Source organism: Grammomys surdaster, unplaced genomic scaffold (assembly GCF_004785775.1).
Source record: "Grammomys surdaster isolate TR1022 unplaced genomic scaffold, NIH_TR_1.0 170, whole genome shotgun sequence".
NCBI lineage: Eukaryota > Metazoa > Chordata > Mammalia > Rodentia > Muridae > Grammomys > Grammomys surdaster.
This window is the reverse complement of record NW_021604618.1, coordinates 7112969-7139232: the sequence shown is the minus strand read 5'-3', so window position 1 is coordinate 7139232 and position 26264 is coordinate 7112969. Positions and strand designations below refer to the sequence as shown.

Below are 26264 nucleotides of genomic sequence, written 5' to 3'. Positions count from 1 at the left end.
CCCCCTTTTCAGCCTTGGAATACCTCCCTTGAAGACTATGGCAACGTACGTACACCCCTCTTTGAAATTTATCAATAAAGGAGAATGTATAACAGTTTGCAGCAAAAGGAGTGTGAAATGCAAACAAGAAAGGAAAGTTAAATGTGTGAGTGGATATGCGGATGGGTAGAAGGAGAGCCGGGAAACGTGTACATGCACCGGGATGGATGGGAAATAATGACGAACGGATGTGAGCTTAGGAGGGGTGTAAAAAGGATTTATGGAATGGTGCGTGAAAAGTTAAGTTGTAAGGTGGGCGAATACAAGAATTGGGAGATAGATGTAGTATGGCTAGATTAGTACATTTGCAGGAGGACGGTGGGTGGACAGAGAGGATGGGTGGATGTGTGAGTCCTAGAAGGATGTAAGGAATTGGTAGATATTTGAGAGCATGAATGAAATGTGTTGGGCATCCTTGGGTTTTCCCCAGCAAAGATCCAAGATCCGCCGAGTGGTTTGGACTTCTCTCAGAGGGAAAGAGGAAAGGACACTCCCACAAGTTCCCCAATTTTCAATCCCCACCCTGACCAGGAAGGCACTATCCACCGGGACGGATCTCTCTCTATTTTTTCTCAGCTCCTGCTTAAGATAAATCCAGCTTCCTGGGAAACCCAGTGTTTCCCTAGCCAGGTTCCCAGAAGTTTAGTGTCAAAGGAGAAACTGGAAGATTTAATTCAGAGGGGCGAGGTCATAGGACTCAGTCATTCTCCTTGTCCCAGGCAGCCTCCTTATAGGCTGGCGGTCTGGGCCGAGGTAGGAAGCCTGTGGAGTGGCCCTGGGGGACGTGGGCGCACGGGGGTGGCAGCCATTCTCACCATCCCAGGAGAGCACGGCAGGGGCGCAGGGGCAGCAGCGAAAGCAGGCTAGTGTGTCTTTAAACTTCCGTTGGCTGCTTAGTCACAGCCCCCTCGCTTTGGGTGTGTCCTTCGCGCGCTCCCTCCCTCTTAGGTCATTCTTTCAAAGCCTGGAATAAAAACCACAGCCAACTTCCGAGGCGGTCTCATTGCCCAGCGGCCCCCAGCCAGTGACAGGTTCCATTCACCCTCATTGCCCCTCTCCCCGCGACCCTTTTCCAGAGGCGACTAGATCTCTCCGTTTCATCCCGCACACCATGGACAAGTTTTGGTGGCACACAGCGTGGGGACTTTGCCTCTTGCAGTTGAGCCTGGCACAGCCACAGATCGGTGAGTGGCCCGCCAGCCTGGGCAGCGGGGATGCGTACGCTGAGCGAGCGCCTGAGGACTCCAGTTGGATGCCTCTGGGTTGAATCGCCCAGGGAGGAACTGTAGTGAACTGGGCTAGCAAAGACAAGCTGGAGTTTGGGGCTGCGCTATTGGAAAGAGTTTGCGCTTGGGAAGCGCTGCTTTTGTGAAAGGAAAAGAGAAAGGGAGAAGAAAGTTTGCTGGGCAGGTTGCCCGCCCGCAGATTTTGGGCGAGGTCCCCGACGCTTGCTGGAGCACATGGCTCCAAAGTAACTGTACTCTTGGATGCGCAGTCTCTGTCTGGACTAGCAGGCTCTGATGCTCAAGGGCTCCGGAGCCTGACTGGCTGTGGCTAGCAGGGTAGAGCCAGGGACTGGGGCAGAGCTAGAGAGGGGACCTGTAGAGCACTCCCCAAGGTGTTCACATAGCTGTAGGCCAGAGGTTTGGCAATGAGCTTTTCAGAAAGGAGCCTCAGAAAGCTGAAGAGAGTGGGTCCCGGCTTAGACTAGTTTTCAGGGATCTTATAGTCCGCTTTGGTCACCGACTGCTTTATTTTAGCTTGTGGGAGTTTGAACTGGTTCTGTGTGAGGCTCTGAGTGCCCAAAAGGTTCCAGTATGGACCTAGAACACATAACAGGAACAATAATTAGACCAGCCGCCCAGTGCTTGCAGTCCCCTGGTTTTGCCAATCTAGGTAAAGTCAAACAGCAGCAGGGTTCATATTCGCTGCCTGGCAGCTTCGGACCTGTATCAGGGTAACACATGAACTTTAGCGCAGTCCCTAATGTCTCATCTAAATGAGGTTGGTGGCTTTGGTGGCAGTGGAGGGGAGGAGCTGGGGCCAAGTATTCAGTATGGCGCAATTCCAAGCATTCCCCTCCTTTATCTATATATGAACGGATTATTCCACGAAGGCTTTGTTTATCATCAGCATAGTTCATTAGTCTTTTAAGAAGTGCCAGCTAGGTCATTAAGTCAGCTCAAACTACAGTGAGTTCCTCTCAGCAAGAATTTATTAAATCCAGTTCTTGGGGGGTAAGGGCTAAGGGGGTGTCAAACTGGTTTGGTTTTTTTTTGTTTGTTTGTTTGGTTTCTTTTTTCTTTTTCTTTCTTTCTTTCTTTCTTTCTTTCTTTTTTTTTTTTTTTTTTAGATATTGTAGGTAGGGATTAGGAAATTGCACCTCCATTGTTGAATCTTAAATTTTGAATACTGATGCAGAAGTGCAAATAATAATAGCAGCACAACACTACTGGACATTTTTTGTGCCCCTTTGCTGTACCAGGCTCTGTGTTAGGCACTTCACATATGCTATCTCATTTTACCCTAATGGTGATTCGGTGAGAAAGTCCCTGCCCAGTCTTACCAGTAGGGAAACAGAGGCTCAGAGAGGCTTGGTGACTTCTCCCTATTCACACAGCAAGGGATGGTGCTGGGTGTGAACTCGGGTTCACTAAGTGCCATAGCTTAGAGTGCCATGGGACATGTAAATGCCATTGCTAGACAAAGTCCAAAAGACCTTCAGGGAAAGTGGCCTTCTGGCCAACAGAGGCTGCAGTGGAGGCTTCCATAGGGAGCCAGAGCTCCAAGGGGCCTTGGAAGGCAGAAACATTCAGGATGGATGAGGGAAGGGCAGAGGAGCCCTGGACCTGGCCTCAGAGGACAGGAGGAAGGTTGGTACTCTACTCCCACCTTTGTTGGGGCGAGGAGTTGAACTCTGCCTTTTCCTGGCCTGTCTCCAAGCTGTCCTAAAAGGCCTACTCCCAGATACCTTGTTGCCCTTCTGACACCTCCTCCGCCGCCCCCCACCCCTCAGTCAGGTCCTGAGGCCGGCAGGCAGGCTCTCTTCTGCCTTGGGGTTTCTACCTTTCTGTTGTAGGGTGTGGCTCCAGGACAAGTAGGGCGGGCGCGAGCAGCATCGGCTCCCTGGACCCTGGCTTTCTTGCCCTTGTAAAGCTGTCGGAAAGGAACTGAGACTCAGAAATGAGATGCGACTTAGTACACAGTGTGTGTCTGGGTAGACAGAGGGGAAGGAGAGAGGGGAGGGAGAAGAGAGGCGTCATGATTGCCCCATTCTGGGAGTGACTGGGTTGGGAAGATAATGAGGAAGCACTGAGGCTGGGCAAAGTTGGGGGGGGGGTCTGAGGAGGGGGTTGGGAAGGGGTGGAGTAAGAGGAGAAACCGTCCAATGCTGTGTCCAATGGTGCGTTGGGAAGTCAAACAGTAGAGAAGTGGCAGAGGCAGTCAAGCAACTTCTCCCCCAGGGGAGAAAGTGGCCTTGGTTGAAGGCAGAGGAGACAAGTGTCCACTTGCATATCTCTTCTGCCTTTCCAAAAGATCATGGCTAGGAAATTGCACCTCTGTTGTTAATAAAGAGGGGTTTATCTGAGAGTCTTGGGACTTGGGGGCAGCAGGCACCGTTCCGCTTCCTCTGAGCATTGGCAGTTAGGGTGCAGGCTAAGTCTTCCCACGTGAAGAATTAAGGAAGCAAGCCCATCTGTGCTGAAGTGTCTCCATTCATTCAGTTATTCCCGGGTACACACAGGACATCTACTTCCTTCTGAAGCACAGTGAGGAATTGATGTGTTGGGAGACTCTGGCAGCTAAGGGGGAAAAAAATTCTATTTTCTGCCAACTTCCCCTTACACAGTAGGGGATGCTGGACCACACGAAATTCCTGGACTATGACAGATCTCTTTCCATTCATTCCCTAAAAATTTCCTGATTCACTGTCATAGACTCAAAAATGGAAACTTTAAAGATCACTTAGGAAAATAAAAAACTCTTCCTTTCCCCAAGAGGAAGCAGACCATGGGAGACAGGGATTGGTGAGTTCCCCACTCTGTTAGGGTGTGAGGACATCTTTGAAATACCAGGTCTCTGGAGCCCCACTGGTTCCCCTGAAGTGGTGAGGAGGAAGGTGTGGCCAATCTGGGGTGTGGCATAACATTTTTTAACACCTCCAGTACTACTTTATACACGCCTCACAGTTTTGTATTTTATGACTCAATAGATTCAGTTTGAGTTTAAGAATAGTGATCGCTATATCTTACCCTGAAGGAAGGTGGTACTCAAAATAGACCTTTCTTGTTTCATATGACTCTTGATCATCACTGAGAAATTAGAAGTGCCCTGCAGTATCCTATTTTTTCATTTACTTATTTATTTTCATTAATTCATTCACTTTACGTCCCAATTGCAGCATCTTCCCTCCTCCCAGAATTTCCTCACATATTTTCTCCCCACTCCCCTTCTCTGAGAAGGGGGAGCTCTCCCCACCCCTGGTGCCAACCCACCCACCCTGGCACATTAAGTTGCTGCAGGACTAGGCACAGCCTCTCCCGCTGAGGTCAGATAAGACTGCCCAGTGAGGGGAATGGGATCCACAGGCAGACAGCAGATTGAGGGACAGTCCCTGCTCCAGTTATTTGGGAACACACATGAAGACTACGCTACACACCTGCAACATATGTGGGAATCCATCTCATAGTTGCTGGTTGGTGGTTGAGTCTCTGGGAACCCCATAGGTCCAGGTTAGCTGACTCTGTGGTCTTCTTTTGGAGTCACTTTCCCAGGAAGACCCTATTTTTACAATCCTGTCATGTTGCTATTGCCGCTCAGCATCCGAAACCCTTAAGAAGTACCACTCACTCTCAGATTCAGTTTAATAGTAGGTTTTCTTGCATAGCCTTTCAATGGTCACACACATTAAGGCCTTCCTAGCATCCTTTTCTTGATAAAGAAACCAAGGCTCCAAGGACACAGGAGTGGAGTTGAGGTGCCCCATCATCTAACATCACCCCATCCCTACCTTTGGAAGATTCTAGAAATAGCCTGTGGTCTCTCACTGTTCCTGCCCCTATACTCAGCAGAGTAATCATGAATAGCCTCTCTTGCCTCCCTCCAGAAGGCTGTAGGCTCCTGGTTGCCCTGCCTTGCCCTCCTCTGTCCCATCTTTCCCAGGGCTCACCCGCAGCTGTTAGAAATGCCAGCCTAGATATTTATTGCTAAAATAAGTTCATTTCCTTATCAGAGTCCAGTTGCCCCTTTAGACATGCTCTTATTTGTAGGCTTGGCAAAAAGGGAGAGGCTGCTCCTTGCCTAAGAGACAAGTCAGGGCAATACTCTTTGCCTACAAATTAAGTAAGGCCCCACAGACACTCCTGTGCTGCTTTTGTAGACATTTTAGATGCAGTGACCCTTAGAGAACTGTTGTTATATACTCTTTGGATGGTTATATATGCCCACCCCATTTGAGGGGAGCCTTGAAATCTCAGGCAGTGGGTTGACATGGCTTTCTAGACAAGTCACAGCTCTTAAATCTAAATCCTGAGAACCTCTAGAAGACATGTGGCCACCCAACCAGGTAGACTGAGATCCACTATAAAACAGGAGGTCTGTATGTGGTGGGGAGTGGGGGGTAACTTCCCCAACAGCCTGTCCTGGGATTTCGGACAAGGTATATGAGCTACAGTAGTGTTACATGAGGACTTCCATTTTAGCAACTGTAACCAGAGCGTGAGCAGGGCATGATTCTTGTGACAGCCTGAGCTGAAGCAAGTGGCAGCTATGTCCTGGCCCCATGGAGTTTTCAATGGGGCTCTTCTCTACTTCAGAGAGAGATTCTTGGGGTTTGCACAAGAAGCTGATGACTCCATTTGCTTTGTGCCTCTGCTTGAATGAGGACACAGGCGTTTTCAAAAGAGGGCCTTAAATTTGAGCCCAAATTTTCATTCGCTTAGTGGCTCACATTTTTTTAAACATATACTTCTGGGACTAGGGTGAAACTCGGTGACAGAGTGTTTGCCTAGCATGCATGAAGTCCTGGGATCAACCTTCATAATTAGGGAAACAAACAAGTAAACAAAAACCCAAAAGCAAACAGCCACAAGAAGAACAAAACAAAAAGCAAACCAAACAAAACCAAAAAGCCCATACTAGCTCCAAACTGGCCAATAAGGATTCGGGAAGCCAGGACCATTAGTGAAAAATTGTCTCTATCTACCTACTTTCTGCAGCCTCATGGAATCCCCTGAGGGATTCCATCTAATCAAGGATTAGATCTTACTCACTTTTGTGGTCCTGGACCCTAGTGCTGGCCCACAATGAGGACCAGAAATGTTGAACTGAAAAGAGTGTCTCAAATAGAGAAATAAGAATTTTCATGTATAGAGGCAGGCTGGCTGACATGCTGGATGTGCAAATATGTTTTTGTGTGTATGACAGCATGCTGATAGTGTTGTCATTCTTCACAGGATGGGGAGAAGGCTTGGCTGGCCAACTGCTTACATGGGGGCTTCTATCTCCTCTCCCCAAGCAGAGAGTTTGTCTCTTTTTGGTGGCTGCTGGCTATTAGTCCTGTCTAAGGAGAGGGTTAGTGGATGGCTGCATTAGAAAGGAATGGGTTGATGACACCAAACTCACTTAAACCTCAAAATGAAACACTGTCCAGCAATGGTTGGCTTTGTGAACTGCTGGTATGACACTAAGAGTCCTTGAGTCAGATGCTCACAGACCCTCTGACTCAAACTTGGTTCTGGCAGGTGGAATTAGCAGAGTGATGCAGAAACACTTCCCAGAACATTCTGATATCTTCCATGGCCTGCTCTCTAAATGACACTACTGTATCCCAAAAGTGCCTAATCTGCAGGAAGCCTGGCAGCTAACAGGGCACCCACTGGCTTCCTCTGCAACGAGTTTGCCCAGTACAAAGTCACTCAAGCCTGGAGCAGGTCCTACATGCCCTTAGATCACTTCTCTACCAGTGCTCAGAGACAGTCAAGTACAGGATGAGGGGATGCTATCATGCGGGCTAGACTCACGGGGCCAGAACTCCATGAGGTTGAGGTGCCCCAGCTGCCTGGGTGTGCCTGCCTGGAGTAAGTGTCCCTCCTTTGTGCAAGTGTGGGCAGACAGACTCAAAGTGGGTGGGGAGGGCTTGAGTCACTAAGGATGTGATTTGCAAAACTCAGGTCCCAAGAACCTTCCTCAAGTCTTCAGCTTTTGAAAGTAAAGGTTAAATGCAAAACCCCAGGGAGGAAGGAAAAGGTCATACGAGCAGTGATTTTTGAGCATCTATACCTTCGGCAATGGCTGGAAGTTCAGGCATTTTGAGAGTTCTTACACTGTTTGTAAGCTATCATTACTAATGTTAATAATCATAACAAACAGAACTGGCTCTCTCCTTGTTTTCTATAAACTAACTTGTCTAAATTATGCACTAATCTTATGAAAACAGTACTTTTATTACGCTCTTCCCACATATGAGGGAACCAAGGCACAGAATTTAAGGAACTGGGCCAGGGTCACATAGTTGCAAAATGAGGGGACTGATATTCAATCCAGGTTCTCATGTGAACACAGGTACCAAAAGGGTCCAGAAAAGGGTGTCAGATACCCTGGATCTGGGGTTACAGGCAACTGTGAGCCACCTAGTATGGTGCTGGGAACTGAACTCTGAACCTCTACAAGAACAGCGAGCATTCTTAGCCACTAAGCTATCTCTCCAGTTCCTTGCCTTTCATTTTAAAACATGACGTCAGAGAAAAGTATAGAACTTGCAAATAAAAAGGGAAAAGATCATGTCCTCTGAGTGGCTCACTTAAATACCTGATCAGGAGTCTAGTCCCTTCTTTGTGGTGAGGTTTCGGGAGGTAAGTTAATGGATGGTGATATGTGTTTTTTGTTCATGGTTGCTTCATTTATTATTTCTCTCCTGGGTGTAGGTAGACTTTGATGACTGATGTTTTTCTGTTGTCTAAGACTGTGACTTGTGGTTAAAGAAAGCAGAGGGAGGTACAGACAAATAAATAGAAACCAAGTACTTTCTGTTTGCTAAAGAGTCTCTGCATCCAGGGTCTTCACTCTACAAACAGGAGTTGATGGGGAAGAAAGGGAAACTGAGACAGGAGTTGGCCAGGAGTTGGGCATAGAGGACTTAGTACATGGTAGCTCTTCTTCCAAGCTCGATGGCAAACCAGATGAGCTGGAATTGGCTTGGTGTACAGCAGGTAAATGTCACTTGGGCAATAAGATCCTTTTCTTTGGGCATCCCTGGCTGAGAAAGAAGTCATTCAGGAAGAGAGAAGGTGAAGCACTTGGGCACATGTGACTCAGTCTGTAAAAGGGCTGCAGGCCTTTAATCTAGTGGCAGGAACTCATTCAGGATTTCACATCTGCTTCAATGTCATGCGTGTCTTTACTATTAAGCAAGTCTGCAGTGTCTTCCAAAATCATCGCACACGAGCCATGAACGAGGCAGCACTGTTCCTTATTTCATTTTTTAAATGATACTAGTGAAATGTCTTTGCAAGTGTTCACCACCATTGGAACGAAGACATGAGGGAGAAAAGAGTGGGTGCACACACCTGACACTTGCCTTTGCCCTTGACAGTCATTTCACTATAATCCTGACCCCATCTCTGCCGGTTTCAGAAGCATCAAATAAGTATGTCAGGCACAATGATGACTGTACCCAATCCAAAAAGCTGAGTCTAACAGAGATGAGTTCCAACTTGAAGCCTCAAGAGAACTACTTACTTCCTTTCTATAGCTATCAGAGAGCTGTTGGGACTCTCCACTGGTAAAGGGAGGACATGGACTGAGGGAAGCCCAAAGAGCAGAGGTCATGCGTGCATGGATGAAATTTGGAGAGGAAATCTGCTGGCAGTTTGTTTTGTGTTGGATCCTCTGTTTTTCATGATGCCTTAGAGGTTACATTCACTCAGTTAGACACTCCTAAATGTCCTCTACTGTTTGCTAGCTGTTCAAGCTATTGTTGCATTGCCGAATCTTTCCTGAGAACTTGACTTAGGGCGATACCTCAGTTGGTAAAATGCTTGCTTAGAAAACATGAGGCTTTAAATTCGGGCTTCAGCACCCATGTACAAAGCCAGGAGTGGCAGTGTGGACTTGTAGTCCCAACTCCGGGGAGGTAGAGATGAGAAGACCGCTGGAGTCCTTTGGGCAGCCAGCCAAGCCTATTTGACAAGTTCTAAGCCAGTAAGAGATCCTGTCTCCCCCAAACAGGGTAAGCAACTTCTAAGAAATGACAGGAAGTGTCCTCCAGCCTCTGTGTACACATGCACCTGAACACACATACACATGCACGTACATACATGGGTATACACATGTACACAAAAATAATAAAGAGTCAGTCCTAACAACAACAACAAAAAAAGCTAAAGCAATGTTTTTTAGTTGTAGCCGTGTAACTCCAAAGCTCCAGATGGAAAACCCATGCATTCTGAACATTTCTGCATACACCATAGCTCTCAGCTATTGACATATTTTCCCAACTATAGTAAGCTCTCATTAAATATTTAGATGGTTAACCGAATTAAATTTCTGGACTTAATCTAGAAGAAATCACCATTATTAACTATTTGAGATATTTTGGGTAAGTTTTGGTTGTCTTATCTTCAATTCTGCCTTTTCTTTTTGGTCTCTAGTAAACATTTTCTTCCCTAGTGTTCCTTCAAGCAAATCTCAAACTCCCTGTGGTTTCTTTTCTGGACAACTTCTTCAGCTTAAGTGGCTCTTTCTTAAGGGTTGACGTATCAGGCAAGGCAAGGAGGTAAAAAAGCTCATTAGATTTTATCCAATAGAACAGGCCTCTTGATTTCCTTTAGGTCTGGCTATGTGTGTGACTCAGTCATCTTAAAATCTGACCTTGTATATAGTGAACACCCACCATCAAAATTCTGTTCTCAGCAACACTCTGAGACACAGTGTTGGCTTTTTGGTCCCTATGTTAAAAATGTGTGATGGCATGGAGAGAGTGAGTGTCCTTTCTTCCCATCAGTGGTTTCCAGATATAGGAGCTGGTCCATGTAATTAGACAGTTGGTATGGGAATGAGTTGGGGGAGGGGAGGGGTGGTTAGGGGAGGGGTTAGACTCCATCATTGTGAAACAAGAGAGATTCTAGTTCATTTTCTCTGTCACCCATCAGCAGGGTGAGCTCAGGCAGTTGTGCCTAGAACAAGATTCAGCTGGTGCTTTCTAAAGTCCCACAGCATGCAGAAGTGCTCTTAGTATAGAAATGATTCTCTGTTTTGTTTCTCTCTGTTGCTAATACACTATACAATGTGGTGACACCATTGTCCTCTATTTCCTGCATGTGAGAAAGGAGAGAGCAAGACTTGAGGTGATCTCTATAGTCCTTTCCAGCCCTCCTGCTGTGTAAATTCACCACTCTGAGTTCACTAATACCCAGGCTTCATTACACTTAGTGGAGAAAATAATACTACTATAATACTATGATAGAGCAGTTCCAAAAATGTGATGACCAGGGTGGTTTTAATGTCAGCAGCGAATTACTAATCCATGCCAGAAACAAGCACAAGACCTAGTTATACTCCATAAACAGCAGCAGGCAAAAATGAGTCCTGGGGACAAGGACTTTCCCTCCTTGTACACTACCAAATTCTCCCTTTTTAGAAGGGGGCAGATGCAGCAGTCCAGGACAGAGAAGCTAACAATGTGTCTCAGCCACAGTGCAGGGAGCTAGTACTGGGACCATGGGCAGGATCCAGATGAAACATGGCTTATTTCAAATGATAATTCAAACAGTATTGTACCAGGAGGCCTGAAAATCCAACTTCTCTGAGAAGAAAGAACTATGTCCTTCATTCTTCAAGTTTCATGAGCATCCTGGATTTCTCAACCTCCTTCAAGGAGCCTTTACAGCATGTTAGTACAAAATGATCCATATATTCAACTAAAGCACCCACAATAATACATGTACATATTGGCTGCAGCAATGGCTCCGTGGTTAAGAGCACTGGCTGCTCTTCCAGAGGACTCAGGTTCTATTCCCACCACTTATAGGCTAGCTTCAACTGTCTGTAGTTTCACTTCCAAAGGATCTGACACTCTCTTCTGGCCTCTGAGCATACCAAACTCTGGTCCATAGATATTCAGGCAAAGCACTCATGCACATAAAACAAAAGGATAAGAATATATATGTACATATAACATAAAACATGTTGTATACATACACAATTTTAGTAGGGTACTATACAAAGCAGGCCAGTGACATGAGTTTACTCTTTTTACCCAGAGCCTTCCACATTCTTGTAAATTTTTTTCTCCTATAAATCCAGAGAAAATCTTGCTTTTGAGAGAAATAAGAGAAATCGTAAATACTGTGCTATCAAGGAGGTTTTTAAAAGCAGTTCAGAGGCTGAATACCCTGTCTACTTCCAGCCCTCAGTCAGTGACTGAAGGTCTTCGGTCAGCTTGTAACCCTTTCGGCTTGTTTCCACATCATAGTCCCCTGGAATCCACCAACCTTTGATTGAAATAAAATTCTAGATAGTTCCATGCATTGTGTCATATTTATGCCCTTAGTTGTTGAGTATGGCTCTGCTCTCTGGATTTCCAACCAGTTATACAGGCATCATGTTACTCTACAAGAAGTAAGAACCCACACATGGCCAGCAGTCAGCCCTTTGCCTTGGTCACAGGATGACTGTGGACATGGTCCCTCCTTTATCATTGCTCCTGTTTCCTCAGATATAAAATAGTGACAAACTGACCATTTTTTTATACTGAATTGTGTGATTGACAGGTGGAAAAAAGAGAGGAATGCAGAAGAGCTATTCTCAAGTATGTGATAGGTTAGTAGATGCTTGATAGCTAGAAGCTACTAACTTAGTAAAAGCTATCAAGCTACCAAATAGAAGACAGCATGTAACTGAGCAGAGATCAGAAAAAGCAAGATATGCCCCTGAGCTGCTGGCCTGTAGGAAGATCTCAGGGAACTAGTAGATGTACTGAATGTGGGAGAAAAAAAAAGAACCCAGTAGAAAAGAAATAAAGAGGATACATCATGAACAAATCGTTTAAAGGTGTGGATAAAAGTATGGTTTCATTGACATTAAAGGCTGACTACATAAGACAGTTCATGTTGAACAGATGAATGCAACAGATATTCCAGGTGACAGAATAATAATGGCATTGTCTATAGGGTCCAATTCTCCCTCAGAGACGCAGAGGAAGCCCTCAACCCTGTCAAGCAGTGTTAACAGAATTTGGAAGAAGGTGAATGCCAACATGGTAGTGAGAACTTTAAAACTTTTATCTTGCTTGGAGAGTGACAATTCAGGTGACCCTCAAACAAGTTCTGTGACATCAGTTAACAGGTTGATTTCTGCTCATGTGACATATATTATTGATCAATAGAGGCTTCTTAGGGTGTTGTGTTCAAAAAAGCTTAATCTTTATACAAAGAATGCTGTGATCCATTAGTGATGTCTGCTATTGACAAAATATAGAGCATTTGACTCCCTCCTGTCACACCAGTGACACCATAATAGAGCAACAGACTTCTCTATGTCATGTTTCTGAAAGTCATATGTAGAATCCTCTGGAAGTTAAGCTATTCTTGAATCTAGATAAACAGCCATCCTATCCACCCTAACTCATTTCCAGAAAAGTATAAACACCCAGAGGACAGGTTCAGTCACTTGTGACTTCTCTTCTAATTCATGCTTGTTCTGTTTTCCCATCACCCCAAGTCAAGTTAGATTCTTGGAGCCAGGAATCTCCTGTTTGAACCAAGGCCAGACTTGCTGGCAAAGGACCCCTTCTTCACATCACTTCCATCTGCAATCTGAGAGGACAAAAAAAAAAAGTGAAGCCTCACCCATGAGGGTGATAGGAGAAAGAACGAACAGGCTAATGGGAAGAAACCCTTTGAAGATGAAAGGGTTGTACGTGCATGTTAATTACAACTTTTATCAGCCCCGGAGCCTCTGCATTCTCAGCTGCCACTGGGTTCTCTTCTATGCTTCTCAAATGTAAAACAGCAACAGCATTCCACAGACTGGCCCAGCTCATAGCATCCACATCTAGAAAGCTGAATTCTAAGCTCAGGCTAGCCAGCTACTCTGAGCCACTCAGATTACCCTACTTGTCCCCAAGGGAAAAAGTAGGCTCACTACCTAGGAAGGTAAGATAAGATAGAACTGAAGTATAAACAAAAGGCTCCATGGACAGTCTACTAGAAATAGCCCCTGGGTAAGATTAGGACATTCTGCTCTAATTCCCAACCTGTGAAAGCCTAATTGTGTGACCTTGGGCTATTGGCTTTATCTAGCTAATGCTTCAATATACTGTGTGAACCACCTAGGATAATAATCCCTCTGCCTCCTCTTGACCTCTGCACCTTTGCTTGCTGGTGTGAAAGTAGGTTTGTTTTGCTTCCCCAACCCCACCCCCTTCCCTGGTCAGGCTGAAGCACGTGAATAAAACTACAAGGTGCTATTATTACCTGGGCTAACTTTCACCTTTATCTGTGTCTCTTGTTGCTGGTTGACCCCAATCGTTGAAACTATATTCTTTGGAATGCTTTCCAATCTTCTCAGAGCGTCCACCCCCTTCTTATCTAGGAGGACTTCACATTGGCCCAGGCTTCTTCTTGGTTGTGCCATTTCCTGAAGCTAGTGAATGTATTTGGCCTGGCAGGGGACTGAGGTGCTCTGCACAGATAGGTCTCGATACTCCACAACGCTGGAGACAGGTGGGAGGGCTGTCTAGTGCTGACAGATTGAAAAGTACAAGCTGAACTGGCTCCCCACAGCAGTGCCATAGTATGGCTCATAAAATGGAGAAATAGAGAAAAAGAAGAAAGAACCTAAGAGAGAAGTTACAATGGCCTTGGCACTACAAGCAGAAGAGGCTACCAAGTCACAAGGAAGCGTTGGAAAGTTTGTAGGAAACCTCAAGGCTTTAAGTGACTGTAAGAGGTCATACAACTCATTAGCTATAGTCCCAGGTCTTTTGACTCCTAGACAACCCTTTTTCCATTTTTTCCCCTTTGAAATACTAGAGGATAAGTTACTAAGCACTGAATTCCACTCTAAGAAGACCTTGAATATAAAAAGAGAGGGAGCCAAATGAGCAATGTATTAGTGGCACAATCCAGAATGGTATAGGTGATTACACTCTTTGGGGACCATTGCTACATTAGAACTGTGCGTTTTCTTGCTTGTCTTATTTGGTGTTCTTTGGGTCATTTTTGTCTTATGGGGCCACTGGAACAAAAGACCCAGAGCAACCTAGGCTGGCCTTTGGGATTCTGGGTGGAGTCAATGGTCAAGTGTTTCATGGGTTGAGTCAACAAGATGTGTACAATAATAAATAGTGTCTGCTAGACACTGAAGATGTAACTTGAGATGTGAAGCCCAGTATCATTAGTGCTCCCTGGAATCAACAGTGTGTCTGGGAGATAGACACTAATCAAGAAATGATCCCTTATTTGATTATACATGTCCTCGGGTTATGAAAGAGACATCCACAATCTTATGAAGGCATATAGTAAGGGGATTCCTATCTGTTCTAAGCCTCTTGAGCCCCATAAGGTGACCAGCATTAACTGTGTGTAGCATCTCCTGTTTTTGAGGTCCCTATTTGTTGGACTTCTCAGAACCCCATCAGTCTAGTGGCTGTGGTCAAAGTTCCCATAGTGATATTAACCGAACAGATTCCCTCTTTGGCTGCCTCACTCTTGGGTTCTATAAAAGAGCAAGAAATGAAAGTTCACCAGATATTGAAGCTAGATGACAATCATGTCTGCTTTGTAGTTGATAGTGGTAGATGAGAATCATGGGAATCTATGAAGTGCCTTGAGCTTTTTGAAGCATCTCCTAGAGTGGCAAAAGAAGGCAAAATTGGGAGAAATAGAAGGTGCCACATGGAGCAGCACTGGGGAAACCTTATGTTTACTCTCAGGTTATGATGCTAACCCTCTAAGCAGGATTAAAACTTTTGGGTTGGATCTAGGGTCTGATAACATGTATGTTTGAGGTGGCATGTTCAATGACGTCCTGTGGTCATCAGGTACATCCTTTGGGTTCAGACAAGATAAGCAGCAATGTACTCTGGAATATAAATGTCAACCCATTTGGCTTTGGGTGCCTCACTGCTTTGTCTTCCTGGTAATTGTTGATTCTGAAGATGTTGAGAGTAGATTCTTTCAGACTAGTGATGTGGATGTGGTGAGAAAACAAACATTTGAAGTCAAATGCAGGGGATAATAAAAAGAATGTTTACCAAGTGGTATAGGCAGTGGCTGCCCCACGTGGTCTATTGTCATCAACCATGTCTGATACAAGAGAGAAAAGTGAAGGGTATCTGCTCCATCATGATGATAGCATCCTTCTCATCTTCTTGTACATCCTTGGGTAGGTAAGATAGGGATGGAGTTACAACTACAACAGCCCACCAGAAGCTACAACCCATCGAGGCAGCAAACCACATGTTTGTTACCTATCACCTGTATCTGGGTCTACACTTGTCAGGGCATCCAGCTGAGCATCTTTGTAAGCAATAGAACAATCAGCTCTCTCGAAATAACTCCCCCTACAGAAAGAAATGTGAGGGTATCGTAGTTTTAGGATTTCGGTGATGTTGCCAAGACCTGTGGCTCTTTTTTTCTAACTTTGCACCCTGCTATTTCCAAGTCTTCTTCATGTTGGCCATTTGGCATCCACAGTTCCATGCATGAAAACTATATCAGTATCCATCAGCAGAAGGGATGCTTTATTTATAAGCATCTCTCTTTTAAAATGGAGAAGAGGCTTTTAAAATGGAGAGGGTCTTTGATTGATTTCTCTTTTCTTTCATTGGATCAATAGGATCACGTGACTGGCAAGGAGAACTCAGGCCACAGTAATGGACTTCATTCAGCCAACCATGATCCATCCATTGGAGATGAAAGTGTGGTCCTCTGTTCTCCAGAACAAGTTCTAGATTTCTGTGCAAATTTGAGTTCAGTTAGATCTATATTGCCGTGGTAACAATGTCTGCTATGATGTATAGGGACACAGAAAGTATCAATCAATCCGGTAGAACTATGGTTTGAGAGTCAATGTGTGGCAAAGCCAAAAGACAAAGGTAATTTCTTGTTTCTGAGCCACGTCCTCTAGGTCCTCTAGCTTTTCCTGAGAAGCTTCACCTCATGGCTAGGCTTTGTGAGCGACTCATTACAGTTTGAAGCTCCCTTGGTCTATGCCTTTTCTCAGTTCCAGTAGTTGTAAATGTATCTTTTCCTCTCTTCCAGAAAAGGAAAAAAAAAACATTGAGAAACAAACTGAAGCTTGTATTAGTTTATATGAGATAGCTCCTGGGCTCATCTTTTACATGCTTGAGCACTTTATTACTGGAAACTCATGACTTGCAGCCCATCTCCACACTGCCCCATACATGAGGACCACTTCTCTGCAGTGAGCCATTAATAAAGAATTACCCTGACCTTGCCTGAGCATCTCTTCCTGTAAGCTCTCAGATGATGACCCCCAAGGGAGACAGCCAGCTTCCCCTTTCTATTACATTTTTCCACTGGAGTGTTTTAATGTGTGTGAAGTGTTTTCAGCTCCATTATCTAATCCAGTATTCACATTAACTTTGTGGTTAGCATTATTATAACTTTTTTCTAACCATATTTTTTTTTCTCTCAAGTTCACTACAAGTCAAGGTCAGAGCTAATTAGTGTACTCTGAGGATTTGAATCCTAGATTATAGCTTCAGAATCTTTGCCTGTGCCTTCATTAGCTCCTTGGGGGCTGATTTAGCTTTAGGGAGTCTGGAATTGACTACTGAATCTTATACTAATATTGTCTGTCACAGATGGGAGGAGCCTTTCTTCTAGTTCCTTTGAGCTCAAAGTTCAAGTGTTCAGTATATTAACCTTTGAATAAATCTGAGACCAGACAAGAGGCTTTGTTTTTCTGCTCCAATCCTCTGCTCCAGTGCATTTAGCTCAGGAGTCTCACATCCTGAGAGAGGGAGGAACCTTCAGGATTAAAAAAAAATATTGTTAGCCATTTCATATATATATATCCATGCATACATGCATGATTTTGAATCATTTTCCCTCCCAGTTTCTTCTTTCATCCCCTTTCTGTCTTTATTCTTCCCCATGAGTCTGCTTCTTGCCCTCAAGTCTGTTTTTGAGTGTGAGAGACTGGCTTTAGTTATAGTTGCTCCCATGAGCATGGTTGGGAAGTTATTTACTGGGACACCAGCCCCTTGTCAGTGTCTACACCACTGAAGAAAGTGATTCCGTGTCTCACAGCAACCACTGACTGCTGCTAGTTCCTTAGGGAGGGGTGAGGCCACATTACCATCTCCTCTATTCATGATGAAACGTTGGCAGGTCCAATCTTGTGCAGGTTACCACAGCCACAGAAGGCTAATGAGTGTCACAGTCACGCCATGTCCAGAATGTCTTTTTGGAGCACAGATTCCCATCCCCCCTCTCCCCCCCCAGTTCTCACATTCTTTCCTTCTTGTGGTGATTTTCCATTCTTCTTTGGCTGCCTAAAAACAGTTTAAGGATTTACAACGCTATGTAAGGATGTTTAAAGACGGATCTCACGGATGTGATCATTCAGTAGAAAAGAAGGAAGCCGGGGTTTTCTCTCTCTAATGATGAAGGAGCTAGAGGAAACAGATTCTCTTGAGCCGACATGACTTCAGTTTGAGATAAGTTTCATGACTGTACATCTAGCTGTACTTCAGCTCATGTAATCAGTTCCTAACTCATCCTTCAGTTCCCAGCTGGGACTTTGCAGAGCAAAGGCTTGCTGCTAGAACAAGCTCTTGGACCTCACCACGCCTTGTGCTCCTACCATGACTCACTGTGCTGTGTAGTTGACTTGTCTAATGTCTGGCTTCTTCACTGGGCCATAACTTCTATTGAAATAGGGACTCTGTGGGCCTTATTTAATGTCCTGACTGCAGGAGCATAGTACCCTGCACATAGAATCATTGGAAGAATCCTTATTTGAATAAGTAAGATTGGGACTGGAATCCCTTTCTCTGAAGGCTTGTGATTTACTTTAGAATTGGAGAGGTTTCGATGAGATTATGGTTAGACACAGTGAGTTTAGACTAAGTTTGAAATTGAATTTTTGGAAAAAAAATTTCTTATTTATCTGGCAATGAATCTAACACTCTATCTATCTGCCATATATGTACTTGAATTGTTTACATTTAGCTTCTGAGCCTATTATTTATCAATTTATACTATCTCCTTAAACTATTTTCATATCCTCTCTCTTGCACATACACACGTGTGCCCCTCCCCCCACACACACATGACTGATGCTTATCAACTGGATCCATCTCTTTCCATCCTTTCTTTTTCTGGAGCATGTTGTCACACTGTCCTCAGTCCCTCCATGAGTGGCATCATCCAGGAGATTCTCTTCCGTGTTCTCCCCAAACCATGCCACACAGAAGCTCAAGTGTGAAGCATCTGACCACTCAGGATACATGTGAAAGACAGAGAAGTGGTCTTCTAAACACAGGCCTGTGGGGGGTGAGGTTTGTGGAAGCAAGCTGTGGATACTCCAGGTCCCTTTTGGTGAAGCACAAAGTGAAGTTCCCAAAGAGACTCTTCAGAGTTGTGTTTGGAGGAGTTCTCTCTTCTTTTAAACAAGCACCATTAGGTAAACCCCAGGCTTCCTTTAGCTGCTGTCTCTTCATATGGAGGAAAAATGCCCTATTAAGTGTGAGAGCTTACTGTTTCTGTTTTTGGAGTGTTACAGTCATCAGCCACTTCTGGATTCTGCATTGTTTGCATTGCTAAAAACTTTGGGAAACTCATCTGGTTTCTTCTCTTAACAACTTTCCCAGACCCTCCTGGAAGACATTCAGAAATAGGCCCCTACTTCAAACAGGAGACCAAGAAACAATGTCTCCTAGGGCCAGGCATTTTATCTTTTTCTAAAGTCTGGAAAAAAACATGTTTACTCCAGACCGCATAGTTAAGTCTGGACTGTCAAGACCATCCCGTGTCCCGTATGCTCGGAAAGCAATGTGGGCCCTGGCATCATGGCTGGATTCCAGTTATGCTGCCTGAAGTGATGCACTTAGCCTCTCTCAGTCTCATTTGTCTCTTCTCTGAAGCAGAGTTTTAATTCCCATGGCTTAAGGACTGCAGTGATGCTGCACATGAAGCCCTTGATAGAATTTCTGGCATGGAACACGCATTCAAGAGTAATAATTATGATCATTGTTATGATCCTAAGGCTCTGAGGCCTCGCTCTTCTCCATTCAGCCCTAACTCTGCTCCTGGCACATTTGAGGAATGCTTCCAAGTGCCTTGGGAAAATTTTCATTTCATTTCTGAGCATAATGTTAGCCGATGAATTCTCATTTAATTTGGTGGGGTTAGTACCCTAGGGTGCTGACTCCCGAACAGGCTTACTGGAATGCTTTCTGAGCAGTTGAAGCAGCCTGTGAAGTTCCGGGAACCTTGGCTGTAGCTGGTGAAGAGCAAACTGGGAAGCACACTTTGGGTCCTGTCTTTACTTGCACAATTACAGTCAATCTCTCAGGCTGCTTGTGTCAGCAGGATCAGCCTTTCCTGCCTCCCGTTCTTCCAGTTGGTGGTGGGGCAGGAGGAGGAGTGGCTTTTGCCTCTGTGTGTGTGTGTGTGTGTACATGAGGTGTTAGCATGGGCTGTGAGTACAACTGCATACAGGTGTGCATGATAAGGCCAGAGGATAGTGCCTGGATGTCTTTATCTTTTTCTTCCTCACTGTTGGGAGACAAGGTCTCTTTCTGAACCTGGATCTCACCTGTTCAGTGAGATTAGCTGACCAGTGATTTCAGAGACTCCCCTATTTCTCCCTCCTCAGCATTGGGGTTATAGGCACAGGTACCCCCTCCTCACATGGTAGATAGAGGCTATAAGTTTGATCTCAGATTCTCCTGTTTGTGTGGCAACTGCTTTGCCTACTGAGCCATCGCCCAAGCCGTAGAGAAACATCTTCATAGTGTTGTTCTGTGGCCTCAGAGCACAGAGAAGCCTTTAGGGGGTTAGTTTAATGCAATAGCTTCCTTCTACTGGAGTTTCTCAGGGCCCACACCCTTCCCACAAGTCCCAGCTTGGGGGCCGGTTTCTGAGTGCATAGAGTAAATGCCTCCCTGCCAGTCATTGGATGTTCAATTCTTTCACCTCCAAAAATACCTGTAATTGCCTTTAACTGCTTAGTTCTGCTGTCCTCCAAAAGCTACTCCCAGCCACACCCCAAAAATGAGCAAGGCTTTTTACACCTTTTAATAGGAGTATTTGCATTTGAGTCAGCTTTCCATTTTCCTTCTATTTCATGAGAGTTTGGCTTAGTTTTTTTTTTTTCCACTGTTGCTTGGAACGAGTCAGCAGATTATCAAATCAAAGATGACTTTTCATTGCATAAAGATAAAATAGATTCTGAACTCATAGACTTTCTTGGTATCTGGGGGAGTCAAGGCCAGTTGTCTATGGTTTTCTCTTCCTGTTGGAGAAGGGCATTTACTGAGCATGTACTATGGTCTACTTGTTTGCTGGTAATTTACATGCATTTATTGTCTTACGCTCATCTATTCTTCTGAGTAAATATGTATTGAATAAATGAGCAACAATATTTCTTCAGAGTCATGAGGGTCTGAGAAATAGAGACTCACGAATCGGAATCATCACTTGTTTAAGATGCCTCAGATCCTATGTGCTTGGGATAGCATTTAATTCAGAGTTGCCTCCCCTCCCCCTACTCTCATGATCCCACCAGCTCACCTTTGTCCAGTTAATTCTGTTCTTCTCCTCTTGAGACTCAGAGGCCTAGAAAAGTCAAGGTCTCTTTCCTGTCTTTGAAGAATCTTGATTTTATGTTATAATTTTTTTCCCTGGATCTCTGAGTAAAAAGACCTAGTTGTAACAACTCAGAAAGGTTGTTAAGGAGGAAAGGGAAGGATGAGAGTTTTCCTCTTTTTCTCAGGGTCAATGGGGCCATGAAGACCACCAGAGTTCAGGGAGCCAGGCTAGGGGAGCAGTTTCCCATTGTTTCCACTGAACAGTTCCTCAGGCAAGGACCATCCCAGAACTGCAGAATGGTTTGAATTGGCCCCAAATACTGAAATTCACTGCAGGGCACACTGGGGATGTTTGTGGTAATTTAGGAAGATTCTCTCTAAGGAAATTAGCAACTCTGTTGTGTTTCACTTAATTGAAACCATTCTTTGCCTGGAGCTCCATTGATGGGTGGACTCTGGGCTCTGTGCACTGCAATTCAAGAACAGGATGCTATCCACGCTTTTTGTTTTGTCTGCTCTTTCACTCTGCTGGCCAGTCCACCCTGTTTGAAATATTCATTACATTCTAACCGCCCAGATAACAGAGCAAAATGCCACTACCCAGTCTCTGGATCATTGGGAAAGTTAATCTTTCTCATTGAACTCTTCAAGACACCGAGGGCTAGGTTGGGAACTAGAGATCCTCAAATCCCACTTCTTTGATGAGAATACTGGGATCTAGAGAGCCGAAGTGATGGTTTAAGTATTCACAACTTACCAGTAAGGAGATGAGCACAGAACTCCATGTCAAATTAGTGCTTCCACCACTATACCGGAGATAGTTTGTGTCACATTCTCTGACACTGTAGATGTAAAGATGAATAAGGTTGAGCCTAATGGAACCCACACTGGTTGATAGTATAATGTTCTTTATAAAAAATAATTGGATCTGTCTAATCTGCCAGATCAATTCAGTACTATCATCCATCTATCTATCTATCTATCTATCTATCTATCTATCTACTTATCTATCTATCTATCATCTCTATTCTCTATGTATTTTCCTATTTCTTACAGTTTGAATTGTAAGAAGCCACATATCTGGGTAGCTAGGGTCCAGATCATGATCCCTAAAGATCTTGAGGGCTGGAGGTCCTTGGCATTAATCAAGGATATAATAACTGATCATTAATTAAGTTATCACCAGAGGTGCTTTGGTAAAGGCTTCTTTGAGACAACTTAATATTTGAGATATTGGCCAATAGCTACCAAGTAAGTACCAAGCATTATGCTAAGACTCAGGCACTTTGCCTAGTGCTTTATCTGGATTTCTTCATTTCATCCTTAAAAGCACTCCATGAGAAAAGCATTACCTTCACTTTACTGATGAAGAACCTGAGGTTCAAAGGTTGAAAATGGCATGCCCTACATAACCTCACTGAGAGTAGGACCCTACTTGCTCACAATGATCCAAATGATCTTGGGGGGTTAAAGCCCTAACATTTCTAAGTAATGGAATTAAAGAAATACTAGCACAGATGGTCAGAGTTATAGTTAGGCTTCTCTGGAACCCTGAATTGCCTTGAGTTTATGGCTAAGATCTGGAAGGGACAGATACAGCCCTACTTTCCCAATCCTGAAACTAGCTTATGATCCAAATGGAGCCCTTGCGTTCAAAGCAAGACATTCGTAAGTTAGCAGCTTACCTGTGTGCTGTTCGCTTCCTCATACTCTTTGATCTTGTACCCAGGATCACAGCTGGCATACACTTCCATATTTTATGGCTGACCCTGTGAGTCAACACCTTTCACCATGTTCTTATAAGTTGATGAGTGTTTGTCAAGAATGTGGTGTGTGTGTGTGTGTATGTGTGTGTGTGTGATTTTATCCCAAGTGGTAATTGTTCTCACCCAAAACTTTCTAGAGGTCTCTGTAGTGAAAGAAGAACCCTTTGGCATGTGTGCCCCATTGTCATTTTGAATGACCATTTATTTTAAGGGAAATTAACACCTTGTTTTCTATTGGCAACTTGATAGAGGGGTCATTTGTATCTTCCTGTGGTTCCAGACTTCTGGGTCTTTGCATGAGCCATCTTCTCTAATAACGGGAAGTTATGTTTGGCCTACTCTGTGTGAACATGTAACAAGTGTTAACGATTCTTGTCAAAACCCTGTGGCTTTACTTGGATGTAAGAGCTTGTTAGAAATGAGTTCTGGGAGCTTGGCATTTGAGACTGGCATCTCTGTCACAGATGTAGTTGCTTGCACAGGTTGAAAGCACAAAGAGGCATGAATCACAATCCCTCTGTTTACTGGGTGATTGGAAAAGTCCTAATCCAGGACATCCTTTGGCCCAGATTTTAAAAATCTCCCCAACAGTCCAGCCTCTGCTGCATTTGTTGTACCCTGTTTGTGTGCTCAAAGGTGTCAGAGTGAACAGGAGTCAGACTCATGGAGGAGGCAGACACCTCCATGGCATCCCTACCTACTTACTTTAGCACACAATATGCAAAGAGAAAATGAGAAATGAGACATGGCAATGTTGCAGTGAGACCGGATGGCTTCTGTGCCTCCAACTTGGGAAGTGGTGGGGACCTAAAACTCTGCCTAGTTGTTGCAATGCTTTGTCATTCCAAATAAATACTTTATACCTGTGTCGCATCACTATGTTTTGACAAACTGGAAGATGTCGAGAAAAATAATCTAAAGGAGTGAATCTTGTTTTGTGCTTTTGGTTTTTTTTTGAGATGAGAGTCTTTATATGTAGCTCAAGATGACCCAGAACTCATGATAATTCCTAACTATGCTGGCTAGTTTTATGTCAATTTGACACAAGTTAGAGTTATTTGAGAGGAGTGAACCCCAATTAAGAAAAAGCCTCCATAATACCAGACTATAGGGAAGCCTGTAGTGCACTTTCTTAATTAGTGATTGATAAGGGAAGGCCCAACCCAGTGTAGGTAGTGCCACCCTGGGCTGGTAGTCCTGTGTACTATAAGAAAACAAGCTAAGTAAGCCATATGGAGCACACATGAAAGTAAGCAGCAGTCCTCCATGGCCTCTAAATCAGCTTCTGCCTCCAGGTACCCATAGTGTTTGGGTTCCTGCCTTGGCATCCATCAGTGGATTGTGGCTCAGTATATGTAAGCCAAAGAAAGCCTTTCCTCCACAAGTTGCTTTTGGTCATGGTGTTTTATCACAACAATAATAACCCTGATTAAGATACCAACTTAGCCTCTCGTGTTGTTCCATCCTAATCCACCTTAAGTCAGTTACTGGCTACAAGGTGAGCTACAAATAAGTGTTAAGGCTTATGGGCACCTTAATTTGTTACCAAACTCATAGCTATTTGGATAAGGCTTTTTGAGTAGTGACAGGCAGAGGCCATTGGGGGTAGAAAACTATCTAGTAGCTACTAGACTATGAGTGTCACCATTTGACCCAGGAACTGAAGGGACAACATGGAGGGAGGAGCTACAAGCATCAATTTAAATAGTATCTGAAAGAGATTCTGTTTGTTGTGGCAGAGCAGAGGCATTGACCTGCCTACTACCACAGCCAAGCAGAAATCCTATTTGTTAGCTAGGATTTTTCTTTTCATCTAGGTCCCTAAAAGACCCATCCTGTTAGACATAAAGCTCTTAAGTCCCAGTGCTGTGCAGATTTCTGTATGAAATTTTCTACCATAAAGAGAGAAAGGACTAATCATCTCCCGTCTACCAACTCTATTTGCATGGAATTAGAATATTGAGTCCCTGGTCTCCAAACTGTTTAGGAAGAGTCCTGGCTCCAATTCTCATCTGGAACTTCTGGAAGCCAAGGTGAGAGGCAGCCACATGTGCTTCCATGAGTAAAACAGGAAGGCCTTTGCTTGACACCTAATGGTACCCCCTTGGGTCAATTGCTTAACTTCCCAGTCTCAGTGTTGTCATCTGCTCTCTGTGTAAAGGCTTGTGATGGTTACAACACTTATCTCAGATGACTGCTGTTAGATGAGGCAATCACTGTGCAGGGAATAGCAGATGCATACCATGTGCTCCTTTGTGTTAACACAGCTCAGAAGCCCAGACGAAGGCCCAGTGGCTGAAATGATCAGAGCCAGTGGTTCCCAGACTGCTGCACCCCACAGTTAGCTCCAATTTTAAATGTCCCAAAGCAGTCTTGGCTTTCATGAGCTGAGTCTCAGCTTACTAGCTCGGCCTCTATCTTTTGCCATTTTCATGATGAGATGCTAGTCTCGCTGTGCTTCCCTTAACTCTTAAGATGAGGAAGGTCATTTATCCAATCTCTGGCTGTGTTGTTCAGAGAGTCCAGGATGCAGAATCTTCAGGCTACTTGGGCTTCCATCCCACACAGAATGGCAGCTCTGTACATGTTGGAATCTTTTCACTTCCACTCAAAAAGACGCTAAGAGAGACAGATAAAAGGGAAAGAAAAACAGGTCCTACCTTGGACTTTAGGTAGTCAATGAGCTTTGTAGGAACTGGAGGTAGTCTTTCCCATCTCTCCTCTAGATGACTCCATCTTGAAGGACAATAAGCCTTACTTCAGTGGCAGAGTCTTGATATTTCATCAGGTCCACTGTTTTCCTAGCCACAATCACAGTAGAATGTACAGAAAGTTCAGACTTTTCTATTTCTTCTTTGCAAGATCGGTTAATGATGCCCCTCGTGGAGGTCTCTAACTTGTAAGGTAAATGCTTGAAACAAGGAGAGAAATATGAAAGTTATAGTACTAGGCATATTACTCCTAAAGCATTTTTGCATGATGTGTCTTACTCTTTCGTGCGGCACTCTCGGAACTTCAGGGCCCTGTGCTAATTGCTCATTGTCTGTTTCCATAGACATCAGTGGGGTGACCCATTTTCCTGCCACATTCATGTTAAGACTGACCAAATGATGATTATCATTTAATGACTGGCTTCTGCCTCAGAGTTTTCCAGACTAGTTTAGATATTCCCTTAGGGGATTTTGAGAGTGCCAGGGTCACTGAAGGGGTAGGCTAGGTACTGAGGTGAGAATAAACAAGGTGGATTTAGGTTCTAGGTCTATCTCAAAGCCATCATTCTGGCTCCACCTCAGATAACTATAGTCTCACTTGTCTTAGCCATCCTGAATCTTTCCAATGCATCATGGCAGCGAAAGAAAGAAGCTGAACAGCACTACTGTGCTCTATGAATGTCACTGTTGCCCCTCCTTGTCCTGGTGTCAACCCGAGGCAATGAACAACAGCACTACATGGTACTGAGGAGATCAGTAGACCCAGAGGATCTGAGGCAGCATCTGTATTTCTCAAACACATCCCTGCATCTCTTGTTGCTTAAATCTTAAGGACCTTTCTGATATTTGACTGTGCCTCAGGTGTACAAACAGATACTCTGAGCCCTTTTATCTCACTTGCCCGGAAGGTGTCCTAGCTATGATGCTATCAATTAATTTTATTTAGATTTGAGATTACTAATG

General features: G+C 44.3%; 1 protein-coding gene across 2 annotated transcripts in view; it reads left to right on the top strand.

The window, feature by feature from the left end:
• The first annotated feature begins 976 nt into the window (after positions 1 to 976).
• Cd44 (CD44 molecule (Indian blood group)) overlaps positions 977 to 26264 on the top strand; it is an 88093-nt gene continuing 62805 nt past the window's right edge. Inside the window, exon 1 of one of the 2 annotated variants that reach the window (XM_028766923.1) lies at positions 977 to 1223. In XM_028766923.1, the coding sequence (XP_028622756.1) occupies positions 1151 to 1223 (73 nt within the window). In that variant the 5' untranslated portion in view covers positions 977 to 1150. The remainder of the gene's footprint in view (positions 1224 to 26264) is intronic. The other variant, XM_028766922.1, reaches the window with a different exon arrangement.